The 21,772-nt window shown below is 35.8% G+C and overlaps 1 protein-coding gene across 4 annotated transcripts in view; it reads left to right on the top strand.

Annotated features, from left to right (window-relative positions):
- The window catches only part of LOC129005824 (ubiquitin carboxyl-terminal hydrolase 30 homolog), a 62,411-nt gene that overhangs the window by 24,594 nt on the left and 16,045 nt on the right, over positions 1-21,772 (top strand). For 2 of the 4 annotated variants that reach the window (XM_054434833.1, XM_054434834.1), the window contains exons 2-9: positions 620-769; positions 1,167-1,345; positions 6,455-6,576; positions 9,446-9,593; positions 11,136-11,351; positions 12,023-12,166; positions 13,296-13,372; positions 19,447-19,569. In XM_054434833.1, the coding sequence (XP_054290808.1) occupies positions 620-769; positions 1,167-1,345; positions 6,455-6,576; positions 9,446-9,593; positions 11,136-11,351; positions 12,023-12,166; positions 13,296-13,372; positions 19,447-19,569 (1,159 nt within the window). The remainder of the gene's footprint in view (positions 1-619; positions 770-1,166; positions 1,346-6,454; positions 6,577-9,445; positions 9,594-11,135; positions 11,352-12,022; positions 12,167-13,295; positions 13,373-19,446; positions 19,570-21,772) is intronic. The other 2 variants (XM_054434836.1, XM_054434835.1) reach the window with 2 other exon arrangements.

Here is a 21,772-nt window from a genome sequence, read left to right as displayed (position 1 = left end):
GTTCCGTATGTTTTTGTAATTTGAAGTGGTTTCCGCGCCTAAAAAAAAATTCTTTAAAGGTATTTTCTTGTTTATTAAGACCGTAGGAATGTTTTAAAAACGTTTAAAAGAAAAGTCCAGAAAGTTTAGAAATACCAAAACTATAAACACAAAATGACAGGTTAAATCGTAGTTATAATAGTCAATCAGCTGTTCATAGTATTATTATCTTTAAGTGTTGCCAACCTATTTCCAAGCGTACACGGATTACGTGCATAATAAAACCACGCTGTTTTGTGTTGTTTGGTTGGAATCCTGATGTGCGGCAAAGTATAAACCGTGCGGCAAAGTATAAACCGTACGGCAAAGTATAAATATGCAGCAATTAGCAGCTTTCTGTACTATAAACAGCACAGGGAAGCCAACTTTGTCGGGTGACTGTAGGAAAAGTAACTTAAGTTAAATGCTGGTTGATCAGGGAACCCCTCTTATCTAGGTAGGCCTACATTTAGGCCTATTACAGCTACAGTTAGTCAACATTCTTCAACCCTTTTACTAACTTAGGCCTTAGGCCTAATTCTAATTTCAGTTTACCTAGCATTCCACCAGCTAAATTGGTCAATGTTTATATTATTTACAGGAGGTGTCATTGGTCTTCAAAACCTGGGTTTGACCTGCTTCCTCAACACTTTGCTTCAAGCAATGGCGTCATGTGCAATATTTGTTGAGTGGCTAGAAAGTTGCCATGGACAAGGCCCTGTGGCATCTGCTCTCTATTATTTGCTTAAAGGTAGACAACTTCAAACTCCTTCAGTCATTTTCATTAAACCTTTCTTGTTTGTTGGCAAAATCCAAGTTTCTTGAAGATATGTATCTAGTCTTCGGTAAGAAAGCTACTAAATAAATACGGTTCTTTGTTGTGTTCAAATTTAATTTATAAATTAAAATAATTTATATTCAAAATTGCGTTATAGCCTAGTATTATTGTCCTTAATAGATTAGGAAAAGATGTAAATACTTGTTTATATGCCTAGTAATCTTTAGAATTGCTTTTATCAACTACAAGTAGATTCAGCGCAGAATTGGTTTCATTTTAAACACAGCTAAAAATTAATTAATATTGCATTTTAAAGTCGGCTTTCATATCTTTATTGAATGTAGGCTATTATAATTGAGTTATTTTGCAGTTCTCAGCACCGAGCCAGCAAAGCTGCCTGAAGGTATAGAGGAGCCCCTTGCTCCTAGTGGTTTCATACAAGCACTGAGAGGCCACGGTTGGTCCATTGGCTTTGGAGAGCAAGACGCTCATGAGCTGTTCCACCTTATCATGGCAACATTGGAGGAGGAGGCTCACAAAACATCAGCTGTTAGTTACACATGTCTTTCATAGTATTTAAGGTCGATTTACACATCAGTCCAGTCACAGTTCCGTTAGAGTAAAAATATTTTAATTAAAACATAATATTCTATCACATTTTCATCATCCATCTTGTTGATTGTTACAAACAGTACTTAAAATATGTAAGCGATCATTTAAATAAAAAGCACTATTTTCTAATCTCAAACACGTCCGTCAGGGGTCCAAACAATACAAAAATATTGTTGAGAAAAAATCTGAAATTGGGCGACTGGACGGAACTGGGTCAGATGAGTGTAGATAGCGCAATACAAAATCCATTAAAGGATCATTTGTTTGATTGAGACGTGACTGATGTGACTTAACTGTGACGTCCGGTAACTGAAATGTGTGAATCGACCTTAAGGCTTACAATAAATTTTTAGAATCACAATAGTTGGCACATAGTTAACATCTTACAATAACTTAGTCCAATACTATTTTCTTATTACCTATAACTTGGTCAGTTTGGCTAGAAAATTGATTGCTCACAAAAATAAATTTTGATTTTCAGGCATGTTTTCATATACTTGTTGAACTTGTTCATATACATGTTAAGTCATTACTGTAGTACTTCTCATGATTTACAGTTGGCGCCTACTTATTTGGGCCACCTTAGAGCAGGATACTATATTCCAGACAGAATGAATTTATCTTAAAATCCTTTCTTACTCTAAAGCTTGTTGAATAAACTATAGTTCCCCAAATATCTAGTTTCTAAGTCAATGCTAATACCGAATTATGTCAGTACCGGTAGCTGTCTGTATTATTTTAAACTAAAAAAATAAGCTCTTGTGCATGATTTAGCTTTTGTATGTTCAATAGGTTACAATATACAGGCGTCAAGCCAACTTGAAGTCAGAAATTGGAATGCAAATATTGATGACCAGATAAAGTTTGTAAATTGTATATATATATGGATGTTGTATAGAACCGATAAATTTTGAATAGCCGCAAATAGCCTACGGTTGAATGTCCATTTATTAGCAGTAGGTCTATTCTGGTTCTCATTTAACATTGTCACATGTAGAAAGTAAATAACGATTGCTGGAATGAATTTTGTGTGGCTATGATTGCATAGAATGATGACAATGGCACCGCATATTATGCACTTATACTTATGCGGATATATGGTACTTTCGCAGAGAACCTACGATATGTTATTGTGTATGAATAACGATAAATATTAAAATATGTCGACATTTATCTGGTTCAATGTTAATATCGCAATGATTTTAATTTTCCCATGATATAATAGACCATTCATCTAAAACATTTTAAAAGGCAAAGTTTGTAAAAAATGGCGTAGTTATGATTTTTTGGTATGTTATTAAGATACATGAGAGTAATGTAAAACAAAGTTTACAGCTTCGAAAGACACTTACTGCTCACTGCTCGGTGGTCGAAAAAACTCAATTTTCTTGTACTTTTTCATTTTTTTGCAAAAATCTCAAAACCATGTAGCCTATTGTACGAAGGAAAGCGTTATATTCTTTTTTATGTAAATCAAATCCCCTAAAATTTGGTATCAGTTTCAGCTCTGCATCTAGACTTTGAGATAGGCTACATTATTTGTAAGTTTTGGAACATTTTTTAAAAGTTGCTAGAGTACAGAGTTAATATTTTTTAGCTAAATGTCAGCTTTAATACTCACTCTACGGCATTGGTAATGAAAAATAATATTATGGTGAATTTTTAGAGCCTTATTATGCGTTGCCACTCGAGTGGCTTGCGACCGCGACTGCTCAGTCGCTGTGGTCGGTGGCCACAGGTGTGGCGAGGTTGCGCGTCTGACTGAATGTTATCATAGACTTGTATGTAGTTTCTCCGTGTGAATTGAATGACGTAGTCGTCAAGTAAAGAAGATGAACTATTTCTACTACTTTCACTTACTAAAAGAAAGAAATTATCCGTATTCCACAAGAATGTGAATAATTGTATTTCAGCTAAGGAGAGGCTAGCACTTACCTTAAATTAAATATAATAGTTTTTACATTAATATAACCATAATTATAGTAATATAATAAAATAACCCCGCCGCAGCAAACCTGCAGACTAAGGGAATGTCCATTTTCCTGGCTGGATTTCTAAAATATTCCCTTTGTCAGATTTATTTCCTTTTAAATAACATTAATTTTAATGAGTACCGTAGTTAGGTTTGCTGCTACAGGGAAGGTATTGAGGTGTTTTTTTTATTTATTGAAATGTTGATAGCTTAGTATGAAATAAACAAAATGGCCAAATTTGATTAAAATATATCCATAAGTTAGACGCAAACTACAACAGTTTATTTATTCTTCCTAAGAATTAAATGGGAATTTTAAATTTACAATCTTATAACTATCTCCGTAACCGTTAGGGATACAGCAACGCTTCAATGAACATAAATATATATTTTTTTCTCTACAAAATGGTTTGGAAAGAAATTGTGAAATGTTGTGTTTTTAGGGACGAAAATGGGAAAGAATTTTTACCTTATAAACCCCCCTCCCCCCCATAAACCCCCGTTCCCTTAGTCCGATCATGCTGGTTCGCGAACTTGTACGAATAAATGTATGTTTATACGTTTGTACCAAATTTAATTGAAATCGGACCATTTTTGCTCAAGTTATTAAATTAATTTGAACGGAGGGTGTTTTTGACCTCTGTGGACCTCAAAACGAAAAAGTAAATCGGTCCCAGGTCTAGGTCTTACCCTACGTAAATAGCTTATTCCCTATACTTGGGAAATTCGCTAATGAATATAAGAAAACTTTGACACAAAAATCGTGACTGAGGCCTGGTAGGGGGAGTGGGGGGTGCGGTGTGGCCCGCGACTGGCTACGCGTAATAATCAGCATATAAGAACATGGCCCGCTGGAGGTGCGACAGTCGCGTGGGCTCTCAACTAGTAGCAAGGGTGCGCGACTGGAGTAGCCAGTTACGGCGACTGTCACGTGCCCCGCCATCGCAGTCGCGTCGCTTAATAAGCTCCATATGATAACATGGCCCGCTAAAAGTGGCCTTTGAGCAGTTGCAGTCATGCGCCACTCGAGTGGCCGTGCTTAATAAGGCTATTAGCTTTAATGTAGGCTCAAGTGGAAGCATGTAGGCAAAAAGTTTGTCATTTGAAAAGAAATTTAAACTGGCAGATCCAGACGTTTTTATGTAGTCTATAGCTTAAGTTAAAAGTGTTATGCGTTATTATATTTTGGCCAGGATACAAAATCATGTTATAACAAATGAGTGTATATTCAGAACATATAACTATTTTTAATCCTAAAGCTTACAGATATTACATGTACTGTGCACAAAGAAGAAAGTAACTTAAAACAAATCATCATATTTTGGATTTCTTGGGAGGACCGGGACCAAAATTTCATTATTTTGCAGTAAGTAAAAGTCTTCTAATTTAAGTCAGGCACTGAAAAGCTTAAAATGGAATAAAAACGATTAGGTATACAGCCTTCCACTTGTGCCTACATTAAAGCTAAATAAATTTACCGTAATAATATTTTTCATTATTAACGTTGTAGGATGAGTATTAAAGCTGACATTTAGCTAAAAAAATTATTAACTCAATACTTGAGCAATTTTTTTGAGAAATATTCCACTTCAACAAAAGGTTGTAACGCTTTCTTTTGTACAATACATGGTTTTTGAGATTTTTGTAAAAAAATTAAAAAAGTAGGCCTAAAAGAAAATAAAGTACCTACGGTATTTGAAGTACAAGAAACTCGAGTTTTTTCGACCACCAAGCAGCGAGCACAGGTCTTTCGAGGCTGCAAACTTGGTTTACATTGCTCTTATGTACCCAAACAACATACAAAAAAAAATCATAACTACACCATTTTTCTCAAACAAGGATGTCTTAGATGACTGGTCTATAATAAATAAAACAATAACAATAACATTAATTAAGCTTTTTATTCCTTAGATTCCACTTAAATATTTAAGATTAAAAATGTAACAAATGGTTTGTAGGTTTTTAGTTCAGAATATTAAGTAATAGCCTATGATTATCAGTAATTTATCTTTTGGTCATTGTTTTTTTTTTCATATAATAAATTCTGTTTAAATGGTTTTTATGGATAGTTTTATTTATTAAATACTAGCTGGCCCGACAGACGTCGTCCTGTCCTATTGTGGTTTTATGTCACATGCTCGTTCATTTTCAAGATGAGCTCGTTCGCATGGCTCAATCACGTCCTGGTTGAAGTTCGTTCGCTACGCTCACTCACCTTTAGGTTGGAGCTCGTTCGCTGCGCTCACTTGCCTTCAGGTTAGCTCGTTCGCTACGCTAACTCGCCTCCAGGTTGAAGTTCGTTCGCTACGCTCACTCACCTTTTGGTTGCAAATTAGCTGTTCTCATAAATTAAAAATAAATATAGTGCTGCACCCTGTTGGTAAACCTATTAACTTTTTAATGCTATTGAACATCACAGAATCAAATTGTTTACTTGCACCAGCTGTTAAGATTCTTTAATTCCATTTAAATATGAGTACTCATAAGGTTAACATGGGAAACTCCAGAGCCACTGGGGCGGAGCCCTATTGACGGATCTGCACCAAACTTCACACAAACCATCCTTGAATAATACTTAATAATGCCTGAAAGTTTCATTACAATCTGTCGAGCGGTTTTGGAGTCCATAAAGGACAAACATACAAATATACAAACATACAAATATACAAACATACATTGGATTTTATATATATAGAAGACAATAAAAACGTAAACAAACCAATTTTAAAATCAGTGGTTAGGAACAAGTTTCAACACATATTGCTATTCATCCGATAATATATTGTAGGTTCTCTGCGGAAGTCTTCCTATCTCAATGATGACAAAATTGTGAGCAATTAGAGATTTTGCAATTATTTAAAGAGATGCTCACGGTGTTGCTGCAATTATGTGACGATACTTCCCATGATCTACAGAAATGGACATAGTTTCTTGATTTGCTAATAACAATGCAGCTAACTAAAACTAATACCCTGAACCAGGCCCATTTAAAAGTTCCAACCAGTAAAAAGGTGGTTGGTTTAGAGAGTTCTCACGTGCAGTCACAGCAAGATTGTTATTTTTTACACTTTTAGAATGAGGGCAGTCTTACTGATGCTTTAGAACCAAAACGAAGAAACTCAACTGGTGACGTGGAAGAGAGTCATAAATCATCAGGAGACAAAGGCGAACCACAATCTCTCCCCCCAGTCCTCAAGTAAGTGAAATTATATGGTTACCGTACATAAAAATCTGTAAAATGGGCCATTATGAAATCAACAAATACAAATTGTTTTCAACCTGACAGTTTGATGAAATTTTTCATGTTTTGAGTAATATTTTGAGACACGAATACAATATATATCTATATATATTTAAATCTATCTTTGATCTTTTTTGAAATATACATATTTTAAAATGATAAAAATTGGCTTTTTTAGCATACTCACCGAATCTGTAATATTATTTGACTAGTTGATATTGATTTGATTAGTTCTATTTGCTCTTATTCTATCTCATTATAAAGATGATTTAAGTAGGTAGTTGTAATCTGATACCAAACTCAACCTACTTAGGTAAAAATGGATTTCTTTAAATGTCAAAAATAATTAAAACAAAATTATCCATCTACTAGGAATACAGGGTGGCTGGTCATCAGTGTTACAAAAAAATGTTGGTGTAAGTACAAAGTAAATGAAGTGTGATGTGATGCATATAAGAGGTTCCAAGTCTAAACATTGGCTTCCCAAAGAATTATGTTAGTAAAAAAAAAAAAAACCATAATTTCAGCAAAATATAGCAATTTCTCAAATACCTGCAAACAAATTCAAGTAGATTACGCCATTTTCGTGTTCTACATTAAATTTTGAATAAGAATAATTGAAAATAATGGAGAATCAATAGTAGAAACTCCATTGTAAATAGTTCAAAACAATTTTCGTAACACTGATGACCAGCCACACTTTATTTAAAAAAAAAACAAGTTTTACATTTTTAAATTATTCCTTGGAGTTGGTTTAGTGAGAAAACTTTTTATTTAATCATTGTAGGATCAGCGGTTTCTTTGAAATCAATACTGGACACCTTACAAAATTCACCCTGTGTATATTTTAATAATCTATATATTAATACACAAACAGTTTCCTTTTCACAGTCATAACTCAATAACGGCTTTGATGGATTTTAAAGTTTGAGGTGTCAAATTAAAGGGATTTTCATGTAGATGAACAAATACGTCTCAGAATATTTAGAAAGGGCACCACTTTAGTACACTTAAGGGCTAAAGTTTGGAAGGCGGCGCTATCTGTTGACATTTGATCAAACTCATTTCCCTTTGTTTACAAATAATATATGGATGTCATTTGAAATAGTTTTTAAGGTTAACCACATACTGCAGGACTTAAAACTTCCAGAGCAAAGCCAGAGTGGGATTATTTTCATTTAAACATCTGTTAAATAAGTCTGGTTCATAAAGTAGTTTCCTAGCAAAACTTGATAAGAAATTGTTCGTAATATTTAAATTCATTTAACTTGCTTCTTATTTTACTGAATTATCATGTAGTTTCGGTTACAGTTCGGTGTGATGAATAAGTGAATGTTTGAAAGTGATTATTCACAGTGCAGTTACCCACCCATTTACAATGTAATTTACAATGTATATCAAAATTCCATTGTGGTGTTTTCTGTTGTTTGGTTTACTTCCGTATTTTATTTAAATTTAAAAATAAGCCACCAGTAAGATGAAGAACTGTGATTGGCTGGAGGGAACGCGGACGTGATGGCTGGAGGGAACGCGGACGTGACTGCTCGCATCAACCTACCAATGGAACATTTGAAGGTTACAGAATGGCAGTACCACCGTGGTGATACATCATGGATACATCTCCTCAGACAGATGAACGTTAAGTGTTTACATTGTGGTGGCTTACATTTTAAACAAAGGAAAGAAGACCGAAGCAGTTCAATTTTCACTCATTGTTACCATAAATGAAAGACCCGTTTACTCATCTGCAGAATTCACTATACTTTCAGGAACTTATTGGAAACTCCCAATCTTAAAACAGGGCTGCGAGGCTTAGATCTAGAAATTATTTGGATAAATTCGTCAACTCAATTTCGCCTTTGCCATGGTCAGCTCTAAAGCTCATTTAGATGAGAGGATCACACAGGGGATCTACAATTTAAAGATCCATGACACGTGTTATCTCCGAGTAAATATCTATTTCCTTTAGAAGGTCATCGTGAACCCTCACAGATGTATAGTTGAGTACGACGTTGGCACTGGACAACGCATGAAACATAATTCAAACAAAAAATGCCATGAAAAAATATGCGGGAATAGGGTCACATTGCCAACCTATTTGCCTAATCTTTTAAAATTGTGACAAAAATGTGTAGGGACAAGAGGTTCGAGGAGTCAAGTGAGATTCATGTGCTTATGCTACTTAAATAAATGTCGCAGCTATTTTTAAAGCTGAAAACAGAGCACCACCTGGCCAATTAAATCTTAGGTCTTTTCCAAAAACTAACAATGTTAAACGCGAATCCGTTCTAGATCCGTCGTTAGATCCACTTGCTTACCCTCATATGTTCCCAACCGGAGACTTTTGTTGGCACCCCTAATTTAAACACGCCTAAAAATAGAACATATAGGTAGTACAAATAATTTAACAATGCTGTAGTATGTGCCGTACTGGTTGGTGTCAAGATAGGGATTAAGCTTGCTACAAAAAGTCTGAAAAACTCACTTTACAGTGTTTGGTTGACATCGACGTTCTCATAGAGCGTCGCCCGCCTACAGTACAAGAGAAAGCCAAAGCATTACGAGAGCGGATCTATATTTAAATATTGTATTCTACTTTTATAATTTTGTTACATTATATTTTTCATATTTCTATAATCAGCCAGAAATTACATTAAAGTGACTCTTTGATTAAGTCTTGCTGTTTATTTTTTTATTGTTTATTGTTTATTCTTTCATTACAGCTTGCAGTTTGGCTCGGTTTCGAGCAACAGGTCATCTAGTGTTACATTATTACTTGAACAAAACCATGCTGAATGAACACTATCTTATAGGCTTAAAATAGGTTTTTATCTTATAGGCTTGTCAACAAACAAGGAGAGCCTATAACAAGGAAAATCCTACCCAAGTACGACAGCAACAAAAACTGTCAGGCCTCTCCCTTCTGTGGTCTGTTGACTAGTCAGCTGCAGTGTGTGGATTGTGGATTCAAGGTAATACAGTACTAACTGTCAAATGAATGTTTTATTTAGTCAGTGACAGTGATAAGAGAGTGCTGGCCAGCCTTTACAGTTTTAACCAGTTTTATCACTTTTTATTCCATTTTAATAATTTGATCAACATGACTAGTTTTTACTATTGTGATTCTGACAGTGTTTTAAAGAATCTTTTGACATACCACAATGTATTATTACATTGAAGATGTGGTTGCATACAATGACCTGACAATGTTCTAAGGAACGAAACTAGTTGTCATACTACCAACTGTGGTTGGATAAGGTAATTCTTCCATTTTATCAATTATATATTCCAACCAAGGGTCACAATGAATAACAAAATTAAATATACAGCTGTGAGGCCATTTGCACACACATAATTTTGGACTGCCAATTTTTTATATACCGTCCCAACTCCAATAGTGAATCAAAGGATTGAACTGAATCTGGCTCGAATTCCACTGATTGTCAGTATAATGCCTGCTAGAAGCCGGCCACTGCCACTGTATGAACTGGAACTAGGGTAATAATGGCAACATAGTGACCCCAACTACTCAACAACAACTTCTTATGTATGATTTATGTATTTTACTAAATTCAGCTTTCAGGCACATTGACTGTTTACCGACCGTTTTTCTTTTTAAAATCCAAACCTTATTCATTTGACTGGTAAAAATCAGGACTGTTGCAAGCATCTGTTGTCGATAAAATATCAGCTGATGTTTTACCAACCATCTAAAAACAGTGTGTGAGCAAAAGCTAACAAAGCTACATGATTCAAAATTAATGTTGCAAGTAATTTATCACAATCACTAATAGTTAGGGCTAATCGTTTGAACATTAAAATAGTAATCTTAACATAGGTGAAAATCATATGTATAGTAGACTAGCACTGCACTACTCCGGCACTCCAGTAATCCGGTGTCTTTTGATGGGTGTGGTGGGGAGGAATTTAAGTTGAGACACGTATTGTGTAACAGTTTATTTCACATTGTCTATTGTGTCTCTAGGTACCGGGTTGCGGTTGGGGAGTTTCGGCTCCTTCAGCAATAATAATAATGTAATGTAATGTAGTGTAATGTCTATTGTGACTGTATTTAGAAGCTTCGGGCAAAATTCTGATCATTTCCTGCCGCCATGTAGACATCACCATCAACTCCCGCGGTCACAGAAAAGTCATCGTGGTCTTGCGCAATCGGGGCAAAATTATAATCATCTCCCACGGTCATGTAGTCATTATCGACATCCTCCGCTGTTGTGGCAAAATTCTGGTTATCTGTAACTGTGTAGACATCTTGATAGACTCCCGCCGTCACGGAAACTTCGTCGTCGTCATGCGCGATTGTGGCAATAGCGGTTATTTTCCAATGGCGCGATCTTGGTATCGACAACGTAACGAAAATCAATACAATCGATTTTCGATACCGATACCAGTGTCCAAGTATCGGTGGTGTCGAGAATTGATACATCCCTACAGTTGAGTAATTTTTAGTACATATACTGAAATTGAACACTGTTTTACTATAGTGTGTATTTCAGTCAGTCGTCCGTTATGACAAGTTTGATAGCCTGTCTCTGCATCTACCAGAGATGGGCAGTGGTTTTTTACAACCAATCACACTAGCACATCTGTTAGACCGGTTTACCCAGACTGAGTCTGTCAATGGTGTTGTGTGTGAAGGATGCAACAACAATCGAGCTCCTGACCAGCCTCCCATCACTACTACTTCTCTCAAGACACTGTCCATTGGCAAGGTAACCATAACCACCTAAAAACTTGTGTATGTTTAGCCTAATACTAGGGTTCTGCAGTGTACCAAAAAAATCTGTACAATAAGGTTCTGGCCTAATTACTGCAATCGTAGGTACAGCACTTGGTACAAATTCAGTAGGTACAGCCTATAAAATTAAATGACTTTCATTTTACTGGTTGTTGGTTCGGAGCACATAAAAAGTTTATCAGATGTTTGTTTACGACATTCATAATTTACATTTATTACTAGGGCAATGATGCAACAAAAACCCCATTAGCAGTCCCAAATCCATAAATATTTTATCAGGACAATAATTGTTGTACTCAAGGTCAAGTCAAGTACTACCAAGAACTCTAATTATTTACCAACAAAATTTACTGTACCAAAATGCCCTTGACTCCTTTAGTTCGGTTAGTCGGCGTTTTACTGCACTCACTTCCAAGTAGGCCCTTCCGGAGGGGCGGAATATCTAGTCATAAACATTTTTGTCTGCTATCAACTACATCACTCTTTAAGGTGAGTTACTTGGGTCCCCATTCCTTCTCACTCAGTTCAACAATGTAAAAATTAATATTTGTAATTATTTGTGTATGAAACTTGAAACTGACTATATTTCAGAACCCAATTAGTTTTGTTATGACATCGTACAAGTTAACGTTTTTCTGCACTCAGTTGCCAAGGTGCTTATGCATCCACATTCACCGCATCTCCATGGACAAGCATGGTTCTCCCTATAAACGACCTGACTATGTAGACTTTCCTGAGTATCTCTGCATGGATCCGTACACTCAGAATTCAATAATTAAAGAACAGAAGGTAAGATTATTTGCTTTATTAGGAAATTTAAAATTATGTTTTTATGTCTCAATACTGCAATAGTGAAAATATGCACAAAGAGAAGACCTGTGCACAAATTAATATTATTTTGTACATCTTAATACTGTTCAAAACTTATTTCCTTGGCAAAACAAATAATGCAATGCTCTTTAATCTTTCAAAGATTTTGTTTGGTTTAAATTAAACTTTAATTGCAAAAATTGTTTAAGTAGAACGGAGAAAAAGTATGTTGCCGAGAAAACCCTGTATTTTATCGAAGCATACATATTGGTACCATAAGAATTGCTTTTACTTCCTTTAGTTCCTATTCAACTTTTCATTTGTATATACGACTGTACTGTACAGACAATGAATGCTTATTTAATCTTTTCAACAATCTGTGTCATCTCAATAGTATTTTATGTACACCTTGGGGAAGCATTTTAGAATGAAGTTTAAATATATAGCACAGTCTGTAATGAACAGATTTAGAATAGGTCTATCCATGTATTACAGTATCAACACAGGCCACAACCCAAATTATTTGGAATATAATGAAAATTAGCACATAGGTAGGCTACAGTGTAAGTTCCAAAAACTAGTTTCCAAAAACTACAGTTTCTTATTTGTTGAATTCTTGTATACAAAATCTTAGAACATGTAAAAAATCATCTTTTGCTCTTTAATCCCCTTAGAGTTGTGAAATAATTGACTTTTAGATACCTACTGAAGTAGACATCCCAACTGTAAGGACAAGTAGCCAATTTTGTAAAAAAAAAGTTCAATAATTTACAAGTGGTTAAAATCCTTGTATTTTTGTTGATGTGATATGGTATAGTTTATAACAAGTTGCTCTTTTAGTTTGGCTAGGTTTTAAAAGTTGGCGTAACCAAAATAAATCAGTAATTCACACCAGCATGCTTTATTGTGGCTCAATCAAACTATGTGCATTTAGATCAGTGTAATCATACAGCTACACATAAAACGGTAGGCTATGTCGTAAATAACTCAAGTATGAATTTATAAACTGATTTTATGTTTTAAGAGAAACTTTACCTTTAGGTTCATATTAAAATTTTCTGAATTATATTTTTATTAGCATTATTGAAGCCCCACAACTTGTTTGTAGTTGAAAGAGGATGTCAAACCAGATGGGGATGAAACTGCTGAATGTTCCACGCCCAAATCTTTACCTTGTAGGATGGGGTAAGTGGATTATTGCAATAATCATATATTGTTTCCAAAGTCCTTTTTTTTGTTGCTACGCTACAACTTCCTTTATAATAACTATTCATCAGAACCTGTGCACTTACAGGGTAAGTGTAACGTGTATATTGGGCTTTTCTTATAAGTATTATAAACGCCTAGAATTCTGTACTTTTTAGCTGGGAAAACCAGGAAAAATCCTTTAATCTTGTTTATATATTCTGCTGACAACCCTAGAGAAGGTGCTGGTGAAAACCGTGTGAAAGGAGAAAATCAGTTGGATCCTTGGTGAGGCATTGGAGAGGAAAATGCCAGTAACTTAAATCTTGCTGGTTTGATGGAAAACCAGGTTCTATCATGCAGACCATTCAAGTGTAGGGGTGTGCGAAGCAGCAAAAAATTTTCGATTTGAAGCAACGATTTGATTCAACAGATTTTTGATTTGAATCAATGCAACTTGATTCAAAGCAATACTTAATTTTTCTATCCATACTTGTCAATGGAGTGAAATAAAAAATTTACCACATTTTTGTGTAATGCAGTTTTTTGTTTATGTGGTATTAGGCCTATCCATACACATGACATTATATGTATGGTGAAAAATATTTATTTTCAATCAAATTTTAGAAGAAGCTGTATTACTCAAAATGTCAGTGAGTTGCTTTACTTGCCTTAATGCCTTAATAAAAGGAAAGGCAGCAGCAACACGCTCCTGTATTGCGGGCGTTTTTCGTATAGGGATACTGATTCCCACATGAATCGAATCAAATTGGAATTTCGATGCATCGCACACCCCTATTCAAGTGCAATTCAGCTTGAGGAAGAAGACAACATTATCATGAATATTCATTAGGCCTAATATTGGTACCCCTATTAAACCACAATCTGTCTGCACGTCTCTTGAGCATCATGTGCAGCTACATCGCCGCCAAAAGCTAGTTCCCTGTGGCAAGGGGAGCAGCAAAGTTCTCCTACTCAACCAACAGCACCGAGCCTGTCAAGATAGTTGCGCAATGCAGTCCACCCACACTTTGGAGATCCAAGAGGACTGTTAGCAAGCCTGAGAGGCTTTAAATTTAAAAGTTATTGAAGATAGTCACAAGAATATTTTTAGTTCAATTTTATTTAAAAAAAGCTGTTGGTTTTAAACTACAAAAAATTAATTTAGAAGTTTTGAGGTATTATTACCAAACGGCATACCTAAGTCAAGAATTTTGTTAAGTTAGTTGCACACACATTTGGTTAGGATGAGTGTCATTTGAGAACAAGCTTGCTAGAATGTTATGAATTCCTGTCTCTAGTAATCAGCTGAAGTATTTATTTACTTGTTTGTATTAGAGATTTGTTTACCTTTCCAGCTATGTAAGAATTTAAGTTTATTAAAGCCTTATTTTCTAAAAAGGTTCAGTTATTCACAACAAATTTAATAAACTTAAACTTATCAAGATAATTAAATAATCAAAATCAAAATGGAAAGACTTTTAAAACCAGACAGGTTTGATATTAATCCTGAAAATCCTTCTGCAAGTAGAGCATTCAAACATTGGTTCAGGACACTTGAAAATTTCATATCTGACTCAGAAGTTACTGAAGAGAGGAAACTTAACGTGTTGATTAATTTTCTTTCTTACAATGTCTACGAGTATATTTCTGAATGTTCCACGTTTAAGTCAGCAGTTGAAATTTTGCAAACTATTTATAATCCTAAGAAGAATGAAATTTATGCTCGACACATGCTAGCAAACCGCAAGCAGAAGAAAGAAGAAAACATAGACAAGTATCTACAAGAGCTTAAACTTCTAAGTAAGGATTGCAATTTTCGTGCCATAGATGGAAATACTTATTGAGATGAAGCCGTTAGAGATGCCTTTATAAGTGGAATTATGAACCCCCAAATTCGACAAAGACTACTAGAAAAACCGTCCTTGACATTAAAAGAAGCTGAGGACATTTCACGTTCACTTGAGTCTGCACAGAAGAGCTGTGAAGCATATAGATCTCCAAACCAAATTGAAGTTACATACTGCAACACTTCGTCAACACTACCAGATCAACTGGATGAAAATATAGATCCTGAAGAGTCTCCTACTTCAGCAGCTGTAGCGAAAAACTTTAAACAGAAGTGTTTCTACTGCGGTGGCCGGCGTCATTTTACTCGAAACGACTGTCCTGCCAAAGATGCTACTTGCTCTGGTTGTAAGAAAAGGGGACATTTTGTGAAGGTATGCAGGTTGATGAAAGCTCAAGGTAAGACCTTTAATGCCTCTTCTTTGGTAGTAACCACACTTTCATGTGCAGCTGCCTCCAATGGACTGTCAAAAGCAGTTGTGCGGGGTTATGCGAATAAAATTCCTGTTGAAGTTTTGGTTGATACTGGAAGTACCGATAGTTTTATAAACCGAGCTGTGGTAATTGAAAATGGTTTTCATGTAATTCCAGAACGGAAACAGGTATCTATGGCTTCCACTAACCTTAAGTCACCTATCAAAGGTTATGTTTCTGTGAACTTAGAGTTCTCTGACCATAACTATGAGAGAGTACAACTGTTTGTTATTGACAATCTGTGCACTGACATATTGGTTGGTCATGATTTAATGAAACTGCATTCTTCAGTGAACCTAGATTTTGGAGGAGATAAGTTACCTCTGTCCATTTGTAATGTTGCCTGTGCTTCTGTAGAACCACCACGCCTTTTTCATAATCTATCACCTGACTGTAAGCCCATTGCAACTAAGTCTCGTAGGTATTCTAATGATGATGAAAAGTTCATCAACACTGAAGTGCAAAAACTCCTTCAAAGTGGTGTAATTGAAGAAAGTTCATCTCCCTGGCGTGCACAAGTGCTTGTTACCAAAAGCTCAACTCATAAAAAGCGATTAGTAATAGATTATAGTCAAACTATAAATAAGTTTACCCTATTAGATGCCTACCCCTTGCCTAATATTGAAAACATAGCAAGTAAAATAGCAGAAAATAAAGTATTCAGTACTATAGATTTAAAGGAGGCTTACCATCAAATACCAATATCGGAACATGAAAAATGCTTCACAGCATTTGAGGCAGCAGGAAAACTTTATCAGTTCTGTAGGGTTCCATTTGGTGTAACAAATGGTGTGTCTGCTTTTCAGCGCACGATTGATAAGATTATTTCCACTGAAAAACTAGAAGGGGTGTGGGCTTTCATTGATGACATAACCGTAGCCGGAAAAACTCAGTCAGAACATGATGAAAGGCTGAATAAATTCTTAAAGGTAGCTAAGAAATATAATATTACTCTAAACAATGAGAAGAGCAAATTTTCTCAAGACATAATATCAATCTTAGGATATCAAATTCGCTACCAGTCTATGCAAGCAGATCCAGATCGTCTGAAACCCTTGTTAGATTTACCATTGCCAGTTAATGCATCTCAATTAAAACGTGCATTAGGAATATTTTCTCACTACTCAAAGTGGGTTCCTAAGTTCTCAAACAAGATTCGGCCTCTGATTGATTGCAAATCTTTTCCTATATTGTCCTCATCTTTGCCAGCTTTGGCTTTTCAGGAAATTAAACAAGACATAGGAAAATCAATACTCACCGTGATTGATGATAATTCTCCATTAGTTGTGGAAACAGATGCATCAGACTTCGCTATCGCTGCCACGTTAAGTCAAAAGGGTAGACCTGTCGCTTTCTTTTCAAAAACATTGACAGATTGTGAAAAACGTCATTCGTCTATTGAGAAGGAAGCCCTAGCCATAGTCGAATCTCTAAAGAAGTGGAGACATTTCCTCATTGGGCGACATTTTCTATTAATCACCGATCAACAGGCTTTGTCGTTTGTGTTCAACAGTCGGCATACTAGTAAAATAAAGAATGAGAAAATCACTAGATGGCGTCTTGAGTTGTCACCTTATTCTTTTGACATACAGTACAGACCAGGTAAAGAAAACGTTACCGCAGATGCATTTTCACGCGTTTGTGGAGCTGTCACAAACATAAATTGTGATGACAAGCTTTTTGCACTTCACCAGTCACTTTGCCACCCTGGAATCACTAGGATGTACCACTGGGTAAAAAGTAAAAACCTTCCTTACTCGGTTGAGGATGTTAAAACAATGACAAACAAATGCCCAATGTGTGCAGAGATTAAACCTCGTTTCTATAAAACTACAAATGCTCACCTTATCAAGGCCACAAAACCTTTTGAGCGACTTAATGTAGATTTTAAGGGTCCTTTGCCATCTTGCACACGAAATCGATATCTATTGACAATAATCGATGAATATTCACGCTTCCCTTTTGCATATCCATGCAGTGATATGTCCTCAAACACAGTAGTTCGCTGTTTAGAAAATCTATTTTCAATATTTGGAATGCCAAACTACATTCATTCAGACAGAGGGACATCTTTTCTTTCAAAAGAACTCAGAGACTACCTTCATGAAAGAGGAATAGCCACCAGTCAAACAACTCCATATAATCCAGCAGGAAATGGCCAAGTTGAAAAGTTAAATGGAACATTGTGGAAAGCAATCTTGTTAGCTCTGAAGTCCAGGTCACTAAAGGTAGAACAATGGGAAGTTGTACTCAATGATGCATTGCACTCCATAAGATCTCTTTTGTGCACTTCGACTAACAGTACACCACATGAAAGGTTTTTCATTCATCCTCGGCGATCCCTCAATGGCACCTCACTACCAGCTTGGCTCATGAAACCAGGACCGATATTCTTAAAAAGAAATGTTCGACCATCAAAATTTGATCCTTTAGTTGAGGAAGTCGAGCTGTTGGATGCTAATCCTCATTATGCCTTGGTTAAACACAATGATGGAAGAAAGTCAACTGTATCCCTCAAGCACCTATCTCCAAGGGGGGATGTAAGTCTACTAGAAAACCAAGGCCTTCCAACGCTAAAAGATAATCCTCAACTGGTGACAGATGAATCACAACCACATGTCATTCCAGAGCCGAACATCAATCCAGAACCAAATGTGAACCCAGAACAGAATGTCACTCCATTTGATATTCAAGACCATGATGATTATCCAAATGATGATAATCAACCAAACTTCATTCCTGAACAAGACTCTGAAGAAAACCAACCTATAGAAAGGCCGAAAAGATCAAGAAAACCACCAAGTTACCTCGCTGATTACATTGTTTAAATTTTGAGGGGGAGAATGTTATGAATTCCTGTCTCTAGTAATCAGCTGAAGTATTTATTTACTTGTTTGTATTAGAGATTTGTTTACCTTTCCAGCTATGTAAGAATTTAAGTTTATTAAAGCCTTATTTTCTAAAAAGGTTCAGTTATTCACAACATAGAATATACGTTAATTAGATGTGTAATGCCTGCACTGCCAACATGTGACGCCAGCGCCTTTTGCTCAACCCTCGCTCTCAGTCTGCTATGATCAGTTCGATCAGCTGTATATTAAGTATAAGCATGCTTAGTATAGTCACAAACATGTCACACTGTGTATAGTGGGTTTGGTAATATAAAGAGATGGGGGATGAAGTAGATCGAGATATGGGGACTTTTCTTTACGAACAGGCTGATCAATATGAAAATATATTTATCGCCACTGCCCAGCCCATACAGTTCACTTAGCACTGGCAATATTGCACAGTACTTCGTTAAATTTAATTTTTCACAACTTTTTTTATTCACTTGACTATAGTGATTCATAGATTTGGACAAGATCGGTGCCTGAAAGCCACTAATTACAATTTTTTTTGAAGAATGTTTGAAATAACGAGTTGAAAAATAGAGATTGAGATGGTTCGGCCACTTAAGAAGAATGGTTAATAATAGAATCCCCAATAAAGAGTGAAGAGTGACCATGAGGAAGACGTAGAAGTGGATTTATAATGTGAGATGAGATGTGGAAGCAAGAGGAGTGCAGTGGCATTTTGTGGAGGAAGAGGAATTGTGGAAGGACAGAAGAAGATGGATAGGCCTAGTGAACACCCAGACCCGGAGATAGCCGGAACGAGAGAGGATACGTATGTATGTTGATTAAAGTTAAGTAATGATACTGTAGAAAACTAGATTTTCTTTTAAGCACCTATATTTTCTGGTGTTGTAGATCGTACAACCACATATACAGGGTGAAGGCTGTTGTGGTTCATCGAGGTTCTGTGCACAACGGACACTTTGTGACGTATCGCCGAGGGCCTCTACAGTCCAGCACTCGACACAGGTCTGACAGGTACTAGCTGCCTCGCGCATGGTTCATCATTCATATGTCATTATTAGTGATGATTGGTTTCCTCAGTTTCCTTGTCATTTATCAATTGTGGAAAGTTTAGAGATTATCTATCTAACCATTCCAACCTATAGATTTAATAGGCCAACATGAATTTTTTAATTATGGTTTTGAAGCCGTCACACAACCGATAACCATGTCCAATTTGTCGTTGGATAGGCCGTAACATGTAGATTTGCCAACAAATGAGAAATGTTTGAAACTCCATCAGGGCTTTGCCCCAGTGGCCTTCTTAGTAGTCTTGTTATCTTTATGAAGAAAATGTTTCTTTACGTTTACATTGAAGGGATGAATTATTCTTTGAAATCCCCACTAATATTTGAAACAGCTGATTATATCAAAATTGTAGTTTATGGAAACGTCTGTTATAAATATTAAATAAATTAGTTAAAATATAAATATTTACTACCATTTTAGCAAATTTCCCATGTAGAGAATGCTAATAGCTTTATTACCATAGGTCTCATAGTAATAACTGGACCCGGAACCGATTTACTTTTTTATTTTGATGTCCCCAGACGCCATAAAGCACCATCCATTCAAATTCATAATACGAGGGCTATCCAGAAAGTAGCAGACATTTTGAAATAAACCATATACATTCCAACCTCGGTATAACGAATCTGAAGGGATCGAACTGAATATTAGTTATATCAAGGATTTTGTTAAAAAGAGGTTTGTTGTATTGATGTTAGGTTTGCAGGAATTTCGCTAAGTCGAGTTTCAGAACCTGTGTCAATATGAATACCGGACAATTGCGGACACGGACAATTGGGGCACGTCTTAAAAGCGGACAATTGCGGACACTAGGGATTAATGCTACCTGACAAGTGTTTGACAGGTCAAATATTTCACTGCCGGACAACTGCGGACACATGTTCTGGAAAGAGTCTGATTTCCACCTAAAGAACAGATACATACATGATATATGATTTTAAGACTAATTTCCATCACACTTTACACACTAACCTAACCTAACCTAACCCAAGGTCCAGGTTCCATACCAGTACACATATTGATCAGTGGTTCGGTGGCTTAACTCAAACAAAATGAAGGTAAATTTTTATTTTGCTACACAACTCTTTTAAAAATATAACATTGGCTTTATTGTATGCTAAGTTACTATGTTGGTTGAACAAACAAAATAACAAGTTGGAAAAAGTAGACAAAGGACTTGTTGAGCGGAGTGAGCGAGTTTAGCGGAGTGAACACTCACTGCTTTTGTACAAATACTCCTCTTGAATGGCTGAATTGATCAGCACGAAATTTAGCACAGCCGTAGTAACCAACTATAGGAAGGTATAAATCTAAAATGGCACAATTCAGACAACAGGGCTTTACCCTATTCCACCTGTTGTAGTTTGCTTGTTTATGAACATATTTGGATCAAATTTAGAAAATGCATTTATTTCATACCACTACATAGGCTATTACTAAAATTTTACAAAAACATTTTCTTGCCCTCCCTGTTGCAGCAAATCTAACTACTCCGTCAACTAATGCTATTTAATTAGGGAGTAATTCCAATCAGGCAAATGAAAATTTGCTTAGTCTGTAGGTTTGCTGCAGCGGTGGTATTTTTATGTTTACAGCTGTTTTCAGTTTAAATGGTTCAAATGTTAATTAATTAACAAAAATCCTATACTCTAAAATAAGGACGTGTACGGGCAAACCTTTTGTTTCGTCTGAGGATTTTTGATTTTTTTTTGTTTGATTTGGGGGCATTTGGTCATGAGAAATCAGTTGGTGTTGGACATAAGGTTGGAAAAACTAAGTTTCTGTCCAACAGCCCTTGAAAGTGCCCATGCTATCGTCAATAACCTTTTTGTCATACCCCCAACAAATCCTTCTCAAACCCGCAATGTAGTATGGAAAGAAGTTATAAAATATCATCAAATGTTTCTCAATCCTGTTATACGACAACCCGATTTATTTGGAAGATGAAATGTAAATGTAAAACAAAAATTATGTGAATTGCAATGTATTTATAAAGGTGCAGTGCATTTAAAAAGGGACGTTTTATTTGAATCATCTACAATTTTTTCCCATTTATTACAAAATAAATATTTTTAACTTAGCTAATTAATTTATCTAATAAATGCATTTCATTCCATCCAAGCAAAGCTCAGTCTCCCAGTGCTCTGAT

This window comes from Macrosteles quadrilineatus, unplaced genomic scaffold (genome assembly GCF_028750875.1).
Source record: "Macrosteles quadrilineatus isolate MER2022 unplaced genomic scaffold, UCM_ALF_1.0 Scaffold_36__1_contigs__length_1205136, whole genome shotgun sequence".
Lineage (NCBI taxonomy): Eukaryota > Metazoa > Arthropoda > Insecta > Hemiptera > Cicadellidae > Macrosteles > Macrosteles quadrilineatus.
The sequence above is the reverse complement of the archived record's forward strand: the minus strand, read 5'-3'. Positions and strand labels throughout refer to the sequence as shown.